This window comes from Sardina pilchardus, chromosome 15, assembly GCF_963854185.1.
Source record: "Sardina pilchardus chromosome 15, fSarPil1.1, whole genome shotgun sequence".
Lineage (NCBI taxonomy): Eukaryota > Metazoa > Chordata > Actinopteri > Clupeiformes > Clupeidae > Sardina > Sardina pilchardus.
This window is the reverse complement of record NC_085008.1, coordinates 8,253,136-8,271,621: the sequence shown is the minus strand read 5'-3', so window position 1 is coordinate 8,271,621 and position 18,486 is coordinate 8,253,136. Positions and strand designations below refer to the sequence as shown.

General features: G+C 47.7%; 1 protein-coding gene across 1 annotated transcript in view; it reads left to right on the top strand.

The window, feature by feature from the left end:
• The window catches only part of zgc:92140 (uncharacterized protein LOC447854 homolog), a 24,684-nt gene extending 7,330 nt beyond the window's left edge, over nucleotides 1–17,354 (top strand). The window contains exons 2-6 of the mRNA XM_062556664.1: nucleotides 4,033–4,165; nucleotides 11,584–11,669; nucleotides 14,315–14,385; nucleotides 15,141–15,201; nucleotides 15,569–17,354. Coding sequence (XP_062412648.1) covers nucleotides 4,075–4,165; nucleotides 11,584–11,669; nucleotides 14,315–14,385; nucleotides 15,141–15,201; nucleotides 15,569–15,607 — 348 coding nt within the window. The 5' untranslated portion in view covers nucleotides 4,033–4,074 and the 3' untranslated portion in view covers nucleotides 15,608–17,354. The remainder of the gene's footprint in view (nucleotides 1–4,032; nucleotides 4,166–11,583; nucleotides 11,670–14,314; nucleotides 14,386–15,140; nucleotides 15,202–15,568) is intronic.
• Nucleotides 17,355–18,486: the final 1,132 nt, after the last annotated feature.

Genomic DNA, 18,486 nt, shown 5'->3' with positions numbered 1-18,486 from the left:
ACACACACACACACACACACAGATACAGATCTCCTTCCACTTGAATCATGATCCCTGCGTCAATGGGCTGGCCTCACAGCCAGTCACCATCCTTACACACACACACGCACACACACACACACGAGGATAAATACACATCTCCTTGCGCTCAACACACTCCAGCCGTTCTACGTCAATGGGCTGCCAACACTCCCAACACAGCTATCATCGTCATCATCATCATCAAATATGTGTGCACACGTTGACACACATCTCTCTGCATCCAACACACAACCTCTGTCTCCCCTACCATCTTAACCAGTCATCGTGTCCCCCACACACACTCACACATGCAAACACACACACACACACACATGCAAAGACATGTACAGTATGATTCATATTACATACAATTAAACACACACACCTCAGCCACCACACCTGCATTCCAGATCTGAAGGCACATTATTGTACACAGACACACACACAGAACATGCGTGTCAAAAAAGAGACACGTGTCCTGCATTTTTCTAGAAAATGATATCACACACACACACATAATCCCACTGCCATATACAGAACTGGAAACGCCTGTGGTCACACACTGACACACACATACACACACTGGGCTAAAAATGAACATGGGCTCACCCACCACAGTAGTGAAATTAGACAGTGGTGAATAACTGTCTGCTTTTGTGGGGAGCTGTGTGGTTCTGCTCATACATCAGTAAAGCCAAACTCTATCTTTGACATGGAGACATTAGAGAGATTAAACAGAGATGCACTCAGGGCTTGATCTCAGACACTGTGTCTGCATTCAGGCCCTTTAAGATTTGAAAATAGATACATAAACACCTTTTGAAAGTGTTTGATAACTTCAGGAAATGCATTTCCTGTGTGTACTGTATGTTACTTGTATGGTGCGTATACCGTAATTTCCCAACTATTAGCCGTGTCTTATACATTGATCTTGCCAAATGACTTCAGCTATGAGGTTAATACAGGAGGGCAGTTAATATGGGATTAATATGGTTTTGTTTCTTTTATCTTGCATAAAACACTGTCCTGCGGCTCATACACAATGTGTCTGATACACAGGAAATGACTGTATGTAAGGCCCTGTATATGGCAGATGCGTAGATGTCTGCCTGTGTGCATTACAGCGTATCCCGTCACCCAGAGCGTCTGCTCTCTGCTCTCTGCTCTGTGGCCCATTAGGTGTGAGCGGCTCATCTGAGGGGCAGTGCTGCGTGATCTCCACTCCGCTCCATTTCCAGACGGTCCGTCTGCGTCAGGCCATTTACGGCACATGAGCTAAACGGCCCTTTTAACTGCAGCCGAAACCCAGCGGAGTTTTTCCCGTCAGGAAGAAGCACCTCTCTCTTCCTCACTTTCCCTTTCGTGTGTGTGTGTGTGTGTGTGTGTGTGTGTGTGTGTGTGTGTGTGTGTGTGTGTGTGTGTGTGTGTGTGTGTGTGTGTGTGTGTGTGTGTGTGTGTGTGTGTGTGTGTGTGTGTGTGTGTGTGTGTGTGTGTGTGTGTGTGTGTGTGTGTGTGTGTGTGTGTGTGTGTGTGTGTGTGTGTGTGTGTGTGTGTGTGTGTGCGCTAATCCTACCTATTCACTCTGGGGCGCTATTTCCAGTGGCTAATGGGGGATACTTAGTGCATGCTCTGGTGGTGCTGGCTGACCTGTGTGTATGATGTTCGGTCGGCAGTTTGCACACCTGCTCTATTGAAACTTCTTCATATGAATGCGAAAAGATATTTAACCGTCGCATGGCTGAAAGACACTTAAAAACCCGTACCCCAGTTGCACCCACACCACAGTAAAGAAGCAGCACTAAAATAAGCAATTACTGTCAATGGATATGCAAATAGATCAGATTCAACTTTATTGTCATCGTGCAGAGTACAAGTGGAGAGACAACCAAATGCAGTGTGTGTGTGTGTCTGCTCTGCACACCCTTTGTGAGTCCCACAGAAGTGAGTCAGTAAGTTGAGAGGAGGAAGAGTGGGTGATGGAGAAGAATTAGGAGAGAGAGAGAGAGAGAGATGTGTTTCTCTGCACTCGACTTCACCCCTCCCCCTCCCCCTCCCTCTATGGCACCTGCCTCCTCTCCCCTCCCCTCCCCCAGCACTACCAGTGAGCCCGGGAGTCTTTAGAGAGAAATGGACACTGTTTATGCCAGGAGGGAGATGAGAGGGAGAGAGGCTTACACACACACACATACATGCACATACACACACAGAAACACATACACACCAAATACATAGGCACACATACACCTTATACATACACACACACACACACACACACGCTTGGACAGTGCACCTGGCTCTTTGTCCAGTGTGTGAGGGGTGGGGAAGTGCTGTTGGGGTTTTGTTTTCGCTCACGATGAACACGGCCCCCCCATCAGCTTCAAACGAGAGAGAGGGAGGGCTGGACACAAGCGTTTGATGCTGGCCCTCGCTCGCCTCCTCTTTTATATACACCCCCCCCCCCTCCCCTCCCTCCCCTGTCCCCATGTCAGTGCTTCTGCCTGGATCTTCTCTGTCTGGATGGTGGCTGATGTCTTCTCTTTCTCTCTCTCTCTCTCTTCATCTCTCTCTGTCCCTCCATCATGACTTCAGTGTGGTACCCTGGATTTTCTCTTTGGATGGTGCTTGCTATTCTCTAGCTCTCTCTCTCTGTCTCTCTCTCCCACTCACTCACTCCCCCTTTCTATCTCCCTCTCTCTCTTACTCACTCCCTCTCTCTATTGCTCTCTCTGTCTCTCTCCCACTCACTCTCTCTATCTCTCTCTTTTTCTGTCTCTCTCTCCCACACACTCTCTCTCTCCGCTGTTGTTCTGTGATGTTGACAGTGATGTTGATGGTGTCAGTCAGTCAGGGTTTTACCCAGGTGTGACTACGCTGCCTGCCTGGGGGTGGCTGCTCTTCATAGGTGTGTGTGTGTGTGTGTCTCTGTGTGTGTGTGTGTGTGTGTGTGTGTGTGTGTGTGTGTGCCTCAGCCTCAGCCTCAGCCCCAGAGCCTGCATCGCTGCATGTCACTGCCTCTGCTAGCGTCGACTGTCACGCTAACAATGGCCTTAGTGTTTACACTGACGCTCCGAGCACTTCTGGTGTTATGTACGTTTGACAGTGTAATGGTTCGGTATGGATCGTTCAGGGCAGTGTGTTACTGTTACCTCGGAGGTTATGTTTAGTTAGGTTTGTCTGGCTGGCTCTGTGCCTGTCAGCAAGGTTACATAAAAACAACCAGCCCAACGTTCATGCAATGTGGTGGAACAGCGTGGTACAGGCCAAGGACACCCCTGTTAAAGTAGCGGATCTGACCCGTGGCAAGCTTCAATAAATCGAGTTTTACTTTTGCTCCCATTGTTCGATGTGACATTTGGCTTTGGCAGACTCAGGCCACTGGCTGTGTTCTCCGAGTGCCCTTGTAGTTGTGTACTCTTTTGGTGTTGAACTTGGACTGGGGTTACCATCACAGGTGGCTCAGAAGATGGATCCTGTCATCTCCCACTTCGATTTCTGTCTCTTGCCTTCTTTCACTCCATCTCACGTCTATCTCTCCACTGCAACTTTCCCGGCCTCCACTCTTTCACCCTCTCTTCTCCTCTCCTCTCTCTTCTTCTCCATCTCTCTCACTCGCTCTATCCTTTTCTCCTTTCCTCTAGCCTGTTAACCGAAGCACATGACCCTTACAGTTATGATGTTGGATGTGCTTTGATGGTGTCTGAATGTCCGCGTCTATTCGGCAAGATTTCATGAAACGAAGGCACAGCAACGAAAAACGTTACAATGTAACGATGTATTCAGATAATCATGCTTCCGCAACTGTATGTTTTTGTTGGGTTTTACACCGGCATCGAATGCGATTATCAGTTTTAGAATGTTAGTTAGACCCAGTTAGACCCAGATAGATAGATACAGTAGATAGATAGATAGATGGATAGATAGATAGATACTTTATTGATCCCCAAGGGGAAATTCAAGACTCAGTGGTGTGGTGCAGGAGTGTTAACCCTTTCCTCTCCCTCTGTGCTGCAGGTGTGAGTGCGATGCTCTGGAGGGGGGGGAGAGAGTGAGGCTATGGGCTGCACCTCGGCTAAGCAGGTGTCGGCTGTGCCCAACGATGAGGAGGGACGGGGCAAGGCCTACAGCAACGGGGACCTCTTCACCGGTCAGTGCAAAAGCCTAAACAAACACACACACACACACACACGCACACAGACAGATGTAAGCACATGTCAACATGCATACACACACACACACACTTGTGCACATGTTAACATGCATACACACACACACACACACACACACACACACACACACTCACAGATGTAGGCACATGTTAACAGGCATGCACACACACACACACACACACACACACGCACGCACATACACACAAACACAGATGTAGGGACATGTTAACATGCATACATACACGCACACACTCACAGATGTAGGCACATGTTAACATGCACTCTCACAGCCTGACGGAGGCATATGCACAGATGTACACATTCAGAAACTACACACACAGGTGTAGGCACAAATGGATAGACACTCATACTTACACATATAGATGTGAACATTCAGAGAGAGAGGGGGGAGACACACACACGCACGCACACATAGGCAGAGCTTTCACTTTCACTCACTATCAGTACATGTGCCTCTCTGTTTTTCTCGGTTCATTTCTGTACTCTTGTCTTTGAATTTTACTTTCAGTTACACACACACACACACAGATAAACACCTCCCAAAAGCCTAGACGAACTCTTCCACCTGATGTACCCAACTGATAGACCGCCTCATGAGCAGAGATATGTGTCTTGTCTGCATGTGTGTCTGAGTGACGTGCTGTGTGTGTGCGCGTGTGTGTGTGTGTATGTGTGTGATCATCAGATCACCATACTTGTAGCTCCCCTCTCCCACATGGGAACTCTTGAGTGATCAGGTTGAGCCGGCGCGGCAGCCTACGGTTCTCAGATCATTTGAATAGTGTGTTGTTACTGTTACTGCTACTGAAACGCCTTCATAATAATGTCCCCTTTCTGACTGATTCATCCAGTGACCCAGTTAGGAGAGCAGACTCTTGAGCAGATCCAGGGACAGGTCTGACGCGGGTTGGAGCCAGTTTAAAGGGCACATCATTTTCAGAGTTAGACGCAGTCTACAAATCTGCTTGGCCATTTCCCTGCTCAGACTCTCAGTTTGAGAAGCATTAGTATCAGTGGTGTGTTCTGCTCTTGGTCTGTGTGTTGCCTGTGATATCACGTTGTTGAGGTTATTACTCTTGCTCTGAACATTAGCGACGGCGACATCGTATCCAAACAGTCATGCTAATAGAGCAATATTTTGAACCGAGAGAGAGAAAGAGACTTTTCATTTTCCTCGATCCGGAAACTATTATAGGAAACTGAGTAAAATCAAACCATACAACCCCCCCCCCCCCCCACACACACACACACACACAAAGAAACCAAACTAGTTCATCTACTCAGAAATGTAACTGTATCATATCCTCTTCACCTTCTCACACAGGCCAAGGCAGTGGCAGGCTGTAATAGCTGGATTTTTGTGGTGAGCTCAGTGAGTTCGTAACAGGTAGATTAGAGCAATCCCAGTGTGTCAGTTCTGTGTGTCTAGACAGGGCTTGGAAAGAGTGAGTCAGAGAGAGAGAGAGAGAGAGAGGTGCGGAAGAGCGAGTGTCTCGTTAACAGCTTCAATTAGTGGCCAGTGTGTGAGTGTGACAGGGAGTGGATGGGGATTATGAGGGAGATTATGAATTAGGAGCAGCGCTGCAGAGGAGCCGCATGGGCCATAACAAACCACAGGAGGCCTCCATCCTTCTCTCTCTCTCTCTCTCTCCCTTTCTCTATCTATCTCTCGCTCGCTTTCTCTCCTTTCACGGCTCTGTCTCATTCTCCCTCAGTCTCTCTCAGTCTGTCTCTTTATTCTTAGCTTAGTGCTGTTACTGTCTTTCTCTCTCGTCTGTTATCTTTGTCCCCTTTTCCCTGTTTTTTTGTGTCTGTCTCTCTATCTTTCTTTCATTCCATCCCTCTCTTTTTTTTACCCCCTCTCGTCTGTTGGGTGTATGGCAGTGTGGTTTGTCTGTTCCTGGAAGGCCAACAAGAGCGCTGTCTAACAACCACTGGACATTTTCCTTGAGAGCAGAACACGACCTGGTCACTCAACATCCATCTTCCCTTGTTTCTCTCTCTCTCTCTTTCCCACACTCTCTCTCTTTCTCACACTCTCTCTTTTTCCATTCCCTCGAGCAGTGAGGAGGTCTTTACTGCTCTTCTATTGGTCCATCTCTCTTTCTTCCACTCCCCATGTATAATTTGTTTCTTCACTCTCTTTCCTTCTTCACATGTTCCCTCTTTTACGTTCCCCTCACTTCTTTTCCCCTCAGTTTTTTTCTCTCCATCCATTCCCCTCTCTCTCTCTCTCTCCCTCTCTCTCTCTCTCCCTCTCTCTCTCTCAGAACATGGTGACCGTGAGGTCATGGACCTCTGTCCACTGCTTCCCCTCCCCCGTTCTTCATCTCTCCCTCTTTCCCCTCCTCCTTCAGCCCCTCCAGCTCTCCCGCTTCTCCTCTTCCTCCCTCTCTCTCTACCTCTCCCTCCCTCTCTCCCTCTCTCCTCTGCTCCCCTGGTGACGTGTGTAAGTAATGGCAGCTCATCAGGCAGGGGGCTGCAGTCAGGGGCGGGCCATCTAAGAAGCTGTATCCGCCGCCTTGCATCTGTCCGGTCCACAACAGGACAGACAGACGGACGGGCTGATGGACTGATGGATAAGATATGGGAGTGATGGATTACCAGATGAGTGTCCACTACCAGTAGGAGGCTGGAACAGCTGACCTGGATACTGTGGATTATATCCCATCCCATATCCATCTCTTTCTGTCTCTCCATCATTCTCTCTCTCTTTCTCTCTCTCTCTTTCTGTCTTCTTTTGGTCACTCGTTTCTCTACCCCACTAATGGCCCCTGCTCTCTTCTCTGACCTTTCTCTGTCCCTTGCTTTTCTTTCTCTCTCATCTCCTCTTCTCTATCTGCCTCTCTGTGCCCCGCCCCCTTTATATTCCTTTGCTGTATAAGGCTGCTGCTGTGTGTGTGTGTGTGTGTGTGTGTGTGTGTGTGTGTGAGAGAGAGTGTGAGTTTGTTTGTTTGTTTGTGTAAGCCTCTCTCTGAGATCACGTCATTGCGCTCAATGAGATTGCTGGATCATCAAAGTATGTCATTGTCTCACCTCTTAGTCCAGTCATATGAGTCTGTGTGTGTGTGTGTGTGTGCGTGTGCCCTAGTTTGCTGGCCAGCGCTCAGTAGTCACGTCACTCTCCTCCAGTCTCACTTACTTGCCAATATACTCACACACGCACACACACACACAATGCCAGGAAAGGCCGAGTTGCCTTAGAGAAAGTCAGGAAGGCGGGTGAAAATAGTAACACTTTCTGACTATATGAGACCTGAAGGAAGTTCCACTCGTTGTACTACGTGTGTGTGTGTGAGTGCACAAGTGTGTGTGTGTGTGTGTGTGTGTGCGTGCATATGCATATATGTGTGTGTGTGCGTGCATGTGTGTGTGTGTGTTTGCTCTGCGTAGGGCCGCGTATGTGGGTTTTCTGTGTGGGCTGGCGAGTTCTTGCATGGCTGGATTAACCGGGGAACATTTTGGCTGGATCCCGTCGGACGCGGCTGCGCTGCGTTGCGCTCCGGCCCGGCTCCGCGCCAACACCCTCCCCATATTGTGGATATTATGCGGCGCGGCGTGCGGAGGAGGACGCCATCACTCTGCATTTCCATGGCACCCTGAGGCTCACCAACAGCGCCGTTTGATGTCTGAGATGAAGTGAAGAACGGCGAAGATGAAGAGACAAACGCACACAAACAAATACACACACACACACACACACATGCATGAGAGAGAGGGGGTCTAAGCCCCGCTACTGTTATGCTAACCCGGCTTAGATAGCTGTGGACAATGGCCTGGATGCGGGCTGGTTTTGGCTCAGATGTGGCCCAGATTTTGAGCTGTAGTTCTGGTGTCAGGTCCGCTGCAGGGTTGGATTCTGTGGGGGCGATATTTCCCTTGAGAGCACAACAGGAGGCGGGGGGAGAGAGAGAGAGAGAGAGAGGGAGAGAGAGAAAGAGAGAGAGAGAGAGAGAGAGGGATCAGGATTAAGGGAGTCTGTGTGTTCCTGAAAGACAGGCAGGCTCAGGCTGACAGCACAGGATTTCCCCTCTCTCTCCTCTCCTCTCCTCTCCCGCTCCAGCTGGCTACTCTGACACCCACACCCACACATACCACTCTATTACTGCCTGATTAACACACACACACACACGTACACACACCACTCTGTTATTGCCTGATTCACATACACATACGCACACATAACTCTGTTACTGCCAGATTAACACACACACACACACACACACACACACACACACACACCTCTTTCACTGCCTGATCAAGAGAAGAGAGGGATAAATGTATGTGCATATATATATGGAGAGAAATGACTGGATGACAAATGAAAGAGAGAGAAATAAAATAAATAAAGAATTTAGTGATAGATGGATGTGGAGAGAGAGAGAGAGAGAGAGAGAGAGAGAGAGAGAGTCCCATCATCTAGGGCACAGACTGGTGAAACACTGTTGACTGGAGCCCCGTGGTGACCTGCTCAAGATTAGCCAGATGACACCATATAAAAACCCTCTCTGGAGCCAACACACACACACACACACACACACACACACACACACACACACACACACACACACACATACACTAAAAACACAGACACACACACACACACACACACACACACACATACACACACACACACACACACACACACACACTAAGAACACAGACACACACACACACACTAAAAACACAGACACAAATACAAATACTCAGGACATAAATACACACACAAACACACTCGGTCACAAATAACACAAAAAATGCTAGTGAGCTCACAGTGTCACAGACGGCCTGAGAGAAGGGGACAGCTCATCCTGTCATGTCCCCAAAGGTTGAGCTGAACCGCTGCTCCTCATTAAAGCATGAGAAATGTGTCCACATCACAGACATCACTCTCTCTCTCTCCTCTCTCTTCTCTCTCTTTTCTCTTTTTTCTCTCTCTCTCTCTCTCTTTGCCTCTTTCTTTCTCTCTTTCTCTTTTGTCCAAAAATAGTCCCTTTTCTCCAGGCAGATCAGGCTGGAGTGATGACACACACTCCATGGCCATCCGGGCTGGCCAGAATCCAGTGTGCTGTTGTGTTGCTTTGGTCTTGTGTTGTGTTGTGGTTTTGTGTTGCATGCTTTTCTCTGTGCTTATCGTGTTGTCATCCTGTGCTGTTTGAGGTGTTGTCCAGTGCCGTTGTGTTGTGTTTATTATGTTGCACTGTGTTGTGTTTTGTTGTGTTGTGTTGTGTTGTGTTTATTATGTTGCACTGTGTTGTGTTGTGTTTATTATGTTGCACTGTGTTGTGTTGTGTTTATTGTGTTGTGTTTGTTGTGTTTATTATGTTGCACTGTGTTGTGTTGTGTTTGTTGTGTTGTGTTTATTATGTTGCACTGTGTTGTGTTGTGTTTATTGTGTTGTGTTTGTTGTGTTGTGTTTATTATGTTGCACTGTGTTGCACTGTGTTGTGTTGTGTTTATTGTGTTGTGTTTGTTGTGTTGTGTTGTGTTGTGCTGGTCAGTCTGTTCCCCAGTAGTAGCCAGCAGGCTCAGAGAGGGAAGAATTCCTCTGCATTCTTCAGCACTCCTTTTTTAGTCATATTAAGCACAGGCCATGTGTGTCGCTTTGTGTGGGTATTTGTACATGTCTGGCTGCGTGTGTGTGTGTGTGTGTGTGTGTGTGTGTGTGTGTGTGTGTGGCCATGAGTGGCTTGAGGCTGCTCTGGACTCTACATGCTGTGCAGTGTCATGCTCACCAGGCCAAATTAAATCAGCTCTCTTTAATTCATCCGTGTATGTGTGTGTGTGTGTGAGTGCGCGCATGTTTACTGGCTCTGTGTCTATGTATTGACTCTTGTTTGTGAGTGGGTGTGTATATGTGTGTGTGTGTGTGTGTGTGTGTGTGTGTGTGTGTGTGTGTGTTGGTTTTGCATGTGTGTGAAAGAGTGAGGGCATGCATGAGTGGCTGTATCGGTCCACATCTCTGTGTGCTTGTTTGTTTGATTGACTGGCTGTGTATATACTGTTTGCTTGCGTGCTTATCTCCTTGTCTATGTGTGTATATATACAACTCAATGTTTGTTTGTGTGTGTGCATTTAGTATGTATGTATGTATGCATGTCTGTTGTGTGTTTGCATTGCTATAGAGGCCAAGTAGTGTCTACCAAGTAGTGTGTGTGATTGAGCATCTGTCTACTGATATAGAATGTGTGTGTGCGTGTGTGTGTGCAGTTGAATATGTGTTGACTGCAGTAGCCTATATTTGTGTGTGTGTGTGTGTGTGTGTGTGTGTGTGTGTGTGTGTGTGAGTTTGTTGGCATGTTCAGACAGAAGACTGCTCTGTTCCAGCTTGTTTACATTCCACAGGCAGTGATAGACAGTCTCTCTCGTTCCCTCTTTCTCTTTCGGTCTCTCTACCTCCTGTGGTCTCTTTCTCTTGCTCTCTCCCTCCTGCTCCCTCTCTCTCTTTCCCTCACTCTCTTTTTTCCACTCATCAGTCTTCTTGGTGTGACCTGTTATGTTGCAGGAAGTTAATAAGGTGAGAGAGGGAAAGAGAGAGAGAGAGACTGAACTGAGCGAGAGAAAGCAAGGGATGGGAGGGAAGCATGACAAATGGAGACATCAAGAAAAAGAGAGTATATGAATAGAGAAAAGAGTGAGGAGGAGGAGAAAAGGTTCGAGTGATGTGAGAGAGAGAGAGAGAGAGAGAGAGAGAGAGAGGAAGTGAGGAGTGTAAGGCAGCAGTCCTGTGGACTGCGCAGTGGATATCTGAGATTGCTGGCACAAGGCACAGGCCTTATCATACCCAGAGTCCTCCCTGATAACAGTGCAAGGGCAAAATCCACATCGCCACCCTGATAAGACTCTGTGTGTGTGTGAGTGTGCGCGCTTAGGTGTGCATCATTGTGTGCATGCATTCATATGTGTGTGTGTGTGTGTGTGTGTGTGTGTGTGTGTGTGTGTCTGTGTGTTTGTGTGCTTAGGTGTGCATCATTGTGTGCATGCATTCATATGTGTGTGTGTGTGTGTGTGCGCGCGCACTTAGGCGTGCATGCATTTGTGTGTGTGTGCGTGTGTGTGTGTGTGTGTGTGTGTGTCTAATCAGAGGCTTGTGTTGAGCTCTGCCACTCTCAGCACTTTATTACTGGGTGGCCTTGGTGTGGGATGAGCACACACTGTCAACTCCCACTACCTTGCTACTGATGTCCATTTATCATTCTGTCACACACACATACACACACACACACACACACACACACACACTCTGTGCCATCCATTTCTCTAATACACACCTTTTCACACAATTGTACTGTGTCTCTTCATTTACTCATCTCTCTCTCATTGGCTCTCTCTCTCTCTCTCTCTCTCTCTCTCTCTCTCTCTCTCTGGTCATCAGATGAGTACAGGATGAAGGCGGTTGAGGAGGTGAAGTACATGCGTGGAGAGGAGGACCGTGTCAGCGCACGCAACCAGGAGAACCTGGTGAGACAGTACACTACACTACACTACACTACACTACACAGCACACTACACTACACTACACTACACAGCACACTACACTAAACTACACTACACAGCACACTACACTACACTACACTACACTACACTACACTACACTACACTACACTACACTACACTACACAGCACACTACACTACACAGCACACTACACTACACTACACTACACAGCACACTACACTAAACTACACTACACAGCACACTACACTACACTACACTACACAGCACACTACACTACACTACACTACACTACACTACACAGCACACTACACTACACTACACTACACTACACTACACTACACAGTACATTACACTACACTACACTACACTACACTACACTACACAGCACACTACACTACACTACACAGTACATTACACTACACTACACTACACTAAACTACACTACACAGCACACTACACTACACTACACTACACTACACTACACTACACAGTACACTACACTACACTACACTACACTACACTACACTACACTACACTACACTACACTACACAGCACACTACACTACACAGCACACTACACTACACTACACTACACTACACTACACAGCACACTACACTACACTACACTACACTACACTACACAGCACACTACACTACACTACACTACACTACACTACACTACACAGTACACTACACTACACTACACTACACTACACTACACTACACTACACTACACTACACTACACAGCACACTACACTACACTACACTACACTACACAGTACATTACACTACACTACACTACACTACACTACACTACACTACACAGCACACTACACTACACTACACTACACAGTACATTACACTACACTACACTACACTACACTACACTACACACACACACACACACACACACACACACACACACACACACACACACACACACACACACACACACACACACACACACACACACAGTATCAATGCCAATGAGCAAATGCCTTAACACTAAACCGACTCAGACACTCTTAATGTTAGTGCTGGTCATGCCTTGAGAGTCGATCATAACACAAGCACCGCAAAATCACACCACTCACTGGACACACACTCACACGCACAAAACCAGCCACCTGTGTAAATCCACCGTATGCCACATCAGTGCAGGTAAACAGGCAGTGCTTTCATACACACACACACACACACACAGACAAACACACATCTTTTTATTTTCTTGTGCACACACACAAACAAGCACAAACATGCTCACACTTGCATGCATGCATGTGGTGATGTTGCCGAAACCTGGATGGAATGTGGGAGTGTATACAAAACTGGGCTGAACACACACACACACACACACACACACACACACACACACACAAATGTACACACACACTCAAATGTACACACACACTCATTCCTCAGGCGAAACGCATCCCTCTGCCACTGTCACAAGTGTGTACCCCTGTTTTCACACCCATTAGAGAAGCCCTTTTCACATCACCAGGGTGCATGTTGGGACTTGCAGTTCTTCAGTTTGTGCAGCTTACCCACAGCAAAGGGTAGTGTAATCAGAGCCATGCAAATACTCGATAGACTCAAATGATCTCAGAGTTAAAGTGCAGATTCTGGTGAATGACTGACTAATCATATTTGAGCTCATCAGCCAATCAAATTACACTCCTCGCGTCAGTTGGCCTGACGCAACATGTTGGCATTGGCAACATGGCTGGCGTTGTTTATGGCTCGGTACAAGCTTTGGCTTCCCATTTACAGAAGTAGAACGAACACCAGATGGGTTTTTGTGTTGAGTGATCGCGACTCACGAGGAGTAATTTGCTGAACTTGACCAACAGTATCTGTTGTCCCTTTCAATCTTGTCCTGGCTATGCAAATTCAAATATCTGTGGGTTACTTTTTAAACTTTCAGGTTCGGTTGGTATGATTTACAGGAACGCTGTAGAAGGAACAGGTGGAAAACCTACCATGCGTAGTGTGAGAGAGAGAAGAGTGAGAAAGAGAGAGAGAGAAAGCGAGAATGTGCGAGAGTGTGAGAAAGAAAAAGGGAGATTATGAGTGAGAGGATATTTTGGTGTGAATGTGCTTATGTACGTACAATATGTGTAGGATAGAGAGTGTGGGTGTGTGAGTGATTGAGTGAGTGTTAGAGCAAGACTGTGTGTATGTGAGTGAGTGTTACAGCAGGACTGTGTGTGTATGCCAGTATTTGTGTGTGTTGTGTGTATGTGTGCTTAACAAAATGAGTGAAAGAGTGTGTGGGTGGGAGACAAAAACGGAGAGAGAGAGTGTGTGTGTGCGCGCGAGCGCGCCTGTCCTCTCGCTGTGCTCTCGGCAGGGTGGGTTTCTCCAGCACTGGTCTCCAGCTCTAATTAAGTGTACTGGCGGTGGCTCAACCCCCTGGCCGCTCCGCCTGAGGTTGGGAGGAGGGAGGAGGGAGGGAGGGAGGGGGGGGGGGGGGGGCACGGGGGGCTCTCAAGCCCTGAGCTCCAGCAGAGCAGGCCACGGATACCGCGCACACAGCTCGGCCTCTGTGGCCTCTGGCTGAAAGCGTGTGTGTGTGTGTGTGTGTGTGTGTGTGTGCGTGTGTGTGTGTGTGTCAAGGAGAAGAGTTGACTGTGTGTGTCTTTCAGGAGAAGAGCTCCACGCAGCAACGAGGCAAACAGCACAAGGAGGGCACAGGAGCTAACTCCAACAAGGCAAAGTGAGTGTGTATATGTGTGTGTGTGTGTGTGTGTGTGTGTGTGTGTGTGTGTGTGTGTGTGTGTGTGTGCACCTGTGTATAGCGTTTGACAGTCTAAATGACGTAGACCATAAATGGTGCTGTGTGGTTTTACATAAACGTGAGGGTCTCACCTGAACAGGCTCGCTGTGTGTGTGTGTGCGTGTGTGCGTGTGTGTGTGTGTGTGTGCTGGAGGGTGCACCAGTTGCAGGCCATTATGGTTAGCTACAACAGTGCTGGCGTTTAACAATATGAGCAGTTCAATAGACAATGAACAGTAGTACTTATATGAGTGAAGCATTTGGAGAGTTTTCCTGTGGGTTGGGGGGTTGGCTAGAATACACTCGTGGAGTGTTACTCTTAATTGCTCTGTTCAGGGTTATTGTTTGGTACAGCAGGGATTGTGTGTGTGTGTGTGTGTGTGTTTCATTTAGTATGGACAGTGTCATAGCTGTTTTTAGCACAGCACTGGATTATGTTCTCCCTGCTGTGAAGGCTCCATAAAATGATTATACAAATTCCTGCACAGCCACTAAAACTGCTACAGGAGCTGGGAGCATTGTGTGCGTGCATGCGTGTGTGTGTATGTGTGTGTGTGTGTGTGTGTGTGTGTGTGTGTGTCTGTTCTTCTTGTAATGGAAAATTCTAGTGGTGTGTTTGTTTCTTTCCTTTTCCTCCTCCCCCTAACTTCCTCTTTCCCTCTCTCTCTCTCTCTCTCTCTCTCTCTCTCCCACAGCATTCACACGTCAGAGAGCCAGCAGGAGTTCTTCAGGATGCTGGATGAGAAGATTGAGAAGGTGAGGGAGGAAAAGGACCAGAAAGTGAAGGATAGAGAAAAAGAGGGGGAGGAGGGAGGGAGTGAGGGATAGAGTGGGAGACAGGAGGAGGAGGCTGCAACAGGGTCTGAACATTTAAAGGGACAGAGCAGCGTATCGTATCATCCTTCCTGACAGGAAATTCTTCCAGGATCAGTGTTTATCAGTGACTTGGACACGAGAGGAGCCCTTCATTTGAAATCAGATTTGCCTCACCCCACCTCTGTGCATCTCTGTGACGTCAATCATTCTGCTTCCACCCCCCTCACTCCTCTCTCTGTCTCTCTCTCTCTCTCTCCCTCTCTCTCTCTCTCTCTCTCTCTCTCTCTCTCTCCCCCTCTGTCCACAGGGACAAGACTACTGCTCGGAAGAGGAGGATGTAACATAGCAGCAAGGCCCCTGACTCTGCTACTGACTGTGTGTATGTATGTGTGTGTGTGTGTGTGTGTGTGTGTGTGAGAGAGAGAGAGAGAAAGAGAGAGATGGAGCATCAGTGAGTGGGAGGAAATGGAAACAGTGTTTGTCACAAGTGTGTGATGTTTGCGTGATGTTGCGAGGTGTGTGTGTGTGTGTGTATGTTTGTGTTCGACGGAGACATATTATCCTCACAGACTGTTGCCCCTTATACCCCCCACCCCAACCTCGCCTTTTCTCGAACTCAAACTGCCCCTTTCTCACGCTACGGATGGGAAAGAACGCTCAATGAAGTGATCGCTTGAAGAATGGATTGACAGATGGATGAGTGGATGGACAGACTCACTGTGGAGAAGTGAGAGGAAAAACTCCACCCCCACCACACCTGACCACTCCACCCCCCCACCCCACTGGCCCGTCGCCCTCCGCCCCTCCTCCACCTCTGGGTACCTCACCAGCGGGAGGAGACGACTCCATCCGAGAAAAGGATGCAACCGGACGAAAAGAAACGACAACAAACAGCCCCCTCCTTCCTGTCTGAGTGCAACTGTCATAAAGCTGAGAGACGGCGGGAGCGTGGAAGTGGAGGAGAAGGAGACTTCTGGACTGATACAGACAGGGTGGAGAAGAGGGGTGGCGGGTGATGGTGGGTTGATGCTTGTGGGGGGTGGGGGGTGCAGAGAATCAGATATTTTAATAAGAGAGTAATGTTGAGAGGGAGATAGAGCAAGAGAGAGAGAGAGAGAGAGAGAGAAAAAAAAAGAAAGAAAGAGTGGGTTTATTTTGTGGCCCTGGACTCCTGCCTTTGTTTTTTGAAGGATTTTTAAGTTTTAGTTCTCTCTCTTTTTTGTTTTGTTCCGTCTGTTTTTTTTTTTCATTGTCTTTTGCATCTGGATGTGTTTATTTGTCTGTTTATTTGTTTGGCTTCTGTCATAGTGCAGCGCCCTCCTTAGACCAAGGCTGTAAAGGTCACGACTCCCAACCCCTCAGGGTGAGAGTCAAGCACAACACTAAATTTAACACACACACACACACACACACACACACACACACACACACACACACACACACACACACACACACACACAGACACGTGTATACATACACACACACTCACACACACACACACACACACACACATACACTAGGCTATAGCTTCTCCACAGTGCCATTTAGCAGAGTGTTATGTAAGTATGTCCTTGTGAGCAAAAGGTGAGTGATTAAGTGCATGTGTGTGTGTGTGTGTGTGTGTGTGTGTATGCGCGTGTGTGAGCTAGAGGGAGGTGTGTGTGTGTGTGTGTGTGTGTGTTAATGTGTGTGGTATGAGTGTACAATACACAGTATGTTCACATGTGTGTGGGTGTGTGTGTGTGTGTATGAGAGAGAGAGAGAGAGGGAGTGTGTGTGTGTGTGTGTGTGTGTGTGTACTTGTGGTGAACCAAGAACAGGGCCTCTGCACCTGCTCACATGGTCATTACTCATCTGTCTGAACTCTTCGGTCTTACCCTATGGATCTCACATTTGTGTACACATTTACACACACACACACACACACACACACACACATTCTCACTTCAAACTGCGGTCTGCTGAGAGGTGAAGTTGCCAGGGAGATACTGACTGTGCTTATGTCGTCATGATTACCGGATTCTTCCTCCTTTTTAAACTTTTCAGTGCTTTTTATTTTCAGTGCCCTTTTCGGTTTTTCTATTAAAAAATAAAAAAAACAGAGGCTTGTTGTGTATTTTTCCCCCTCGTTGTTTTCCTTGCATACTCAGCTGCCTATGTCAGGATAGCTCTGTCTCCCATAGACAACAGCCAAGAATGCTGCTCTGTTCAGTGGCTAAAATGTTATTTAGCCTACCAGAGTGAATTCTAGGAAACACTGGAACACCATAACAGTAGTTTGGCTCCGCCATCTTTAACTCACTGTGTTCTGGGCTGAGATTATCTTGCAATGTCTGCCTACCAGGGGAGGTCTTATACTGTAGGTTCAAAACACAGGAAAATCCAGCAGCACCACGGTGGAAATCCATCAACGCCATATCCTCATCTCTGTGGGACAAAACTGCAGAACTCTCTGCGCCACCTGGTGGTGATGTATATAACAACAAAAAACACGCCAAAGCTTGTCGGCCATAAACGGTGTTTACTGAACGACGACCTTGCAGGTATGTAGGTAGCTGACAGAGAGCTTTTCCAGAGCCGTACACGAGGCCACTAACTGTCAGCAGAACAGGAAATTCAAAGGAGCGCTTTGTGGTTTCAATCATAAGCGTCTGTTAAGTCTAAAAGAGGAGCAGTCATGGCTGTCAGCCTTCACAGCTGCCGTGAGCAGCTAGGAGATTAGCGGCTGGATCAATCCGTTGGCAGCGAGAGGCTGACTCGCACTGGATTGAGTCATCCGACGGTAACGCGATCCTGACACTGCTTACCGTGGAGATGCTGCTGCCGCTCGTGTCTGCTGCTAGCTAACCTCGTTCTCTCACACATCTCTTATCCTTCCTTTCTCTCTCTCTTTCTCTTTCTTTGTTATTCTCTCTTTTAGGCTGTCCACACGCACTCAATCCTTGAATCACTCAGTCATGGTGATGACAGAGACTCCACACTGGTCAACAGTAGGCCTAACTTCTTACCTGACCAGTCCTTTCTGCAACCCCCCCTGCAACACCCCTTCCTCCTGGTGTAGGCTATCCTTCAGAGGCCCCACCTCTGTCTCTCTCTCATCACACATTCACACAATCCTGACCATTTCGTTCTGTGCCAACAGTTCAGTAGCCTACAGTAGCCTAGCCATACAGTTCTGCAATCCTCTAATCCTAACTCACACATGCAAGCATGCACACACACGGA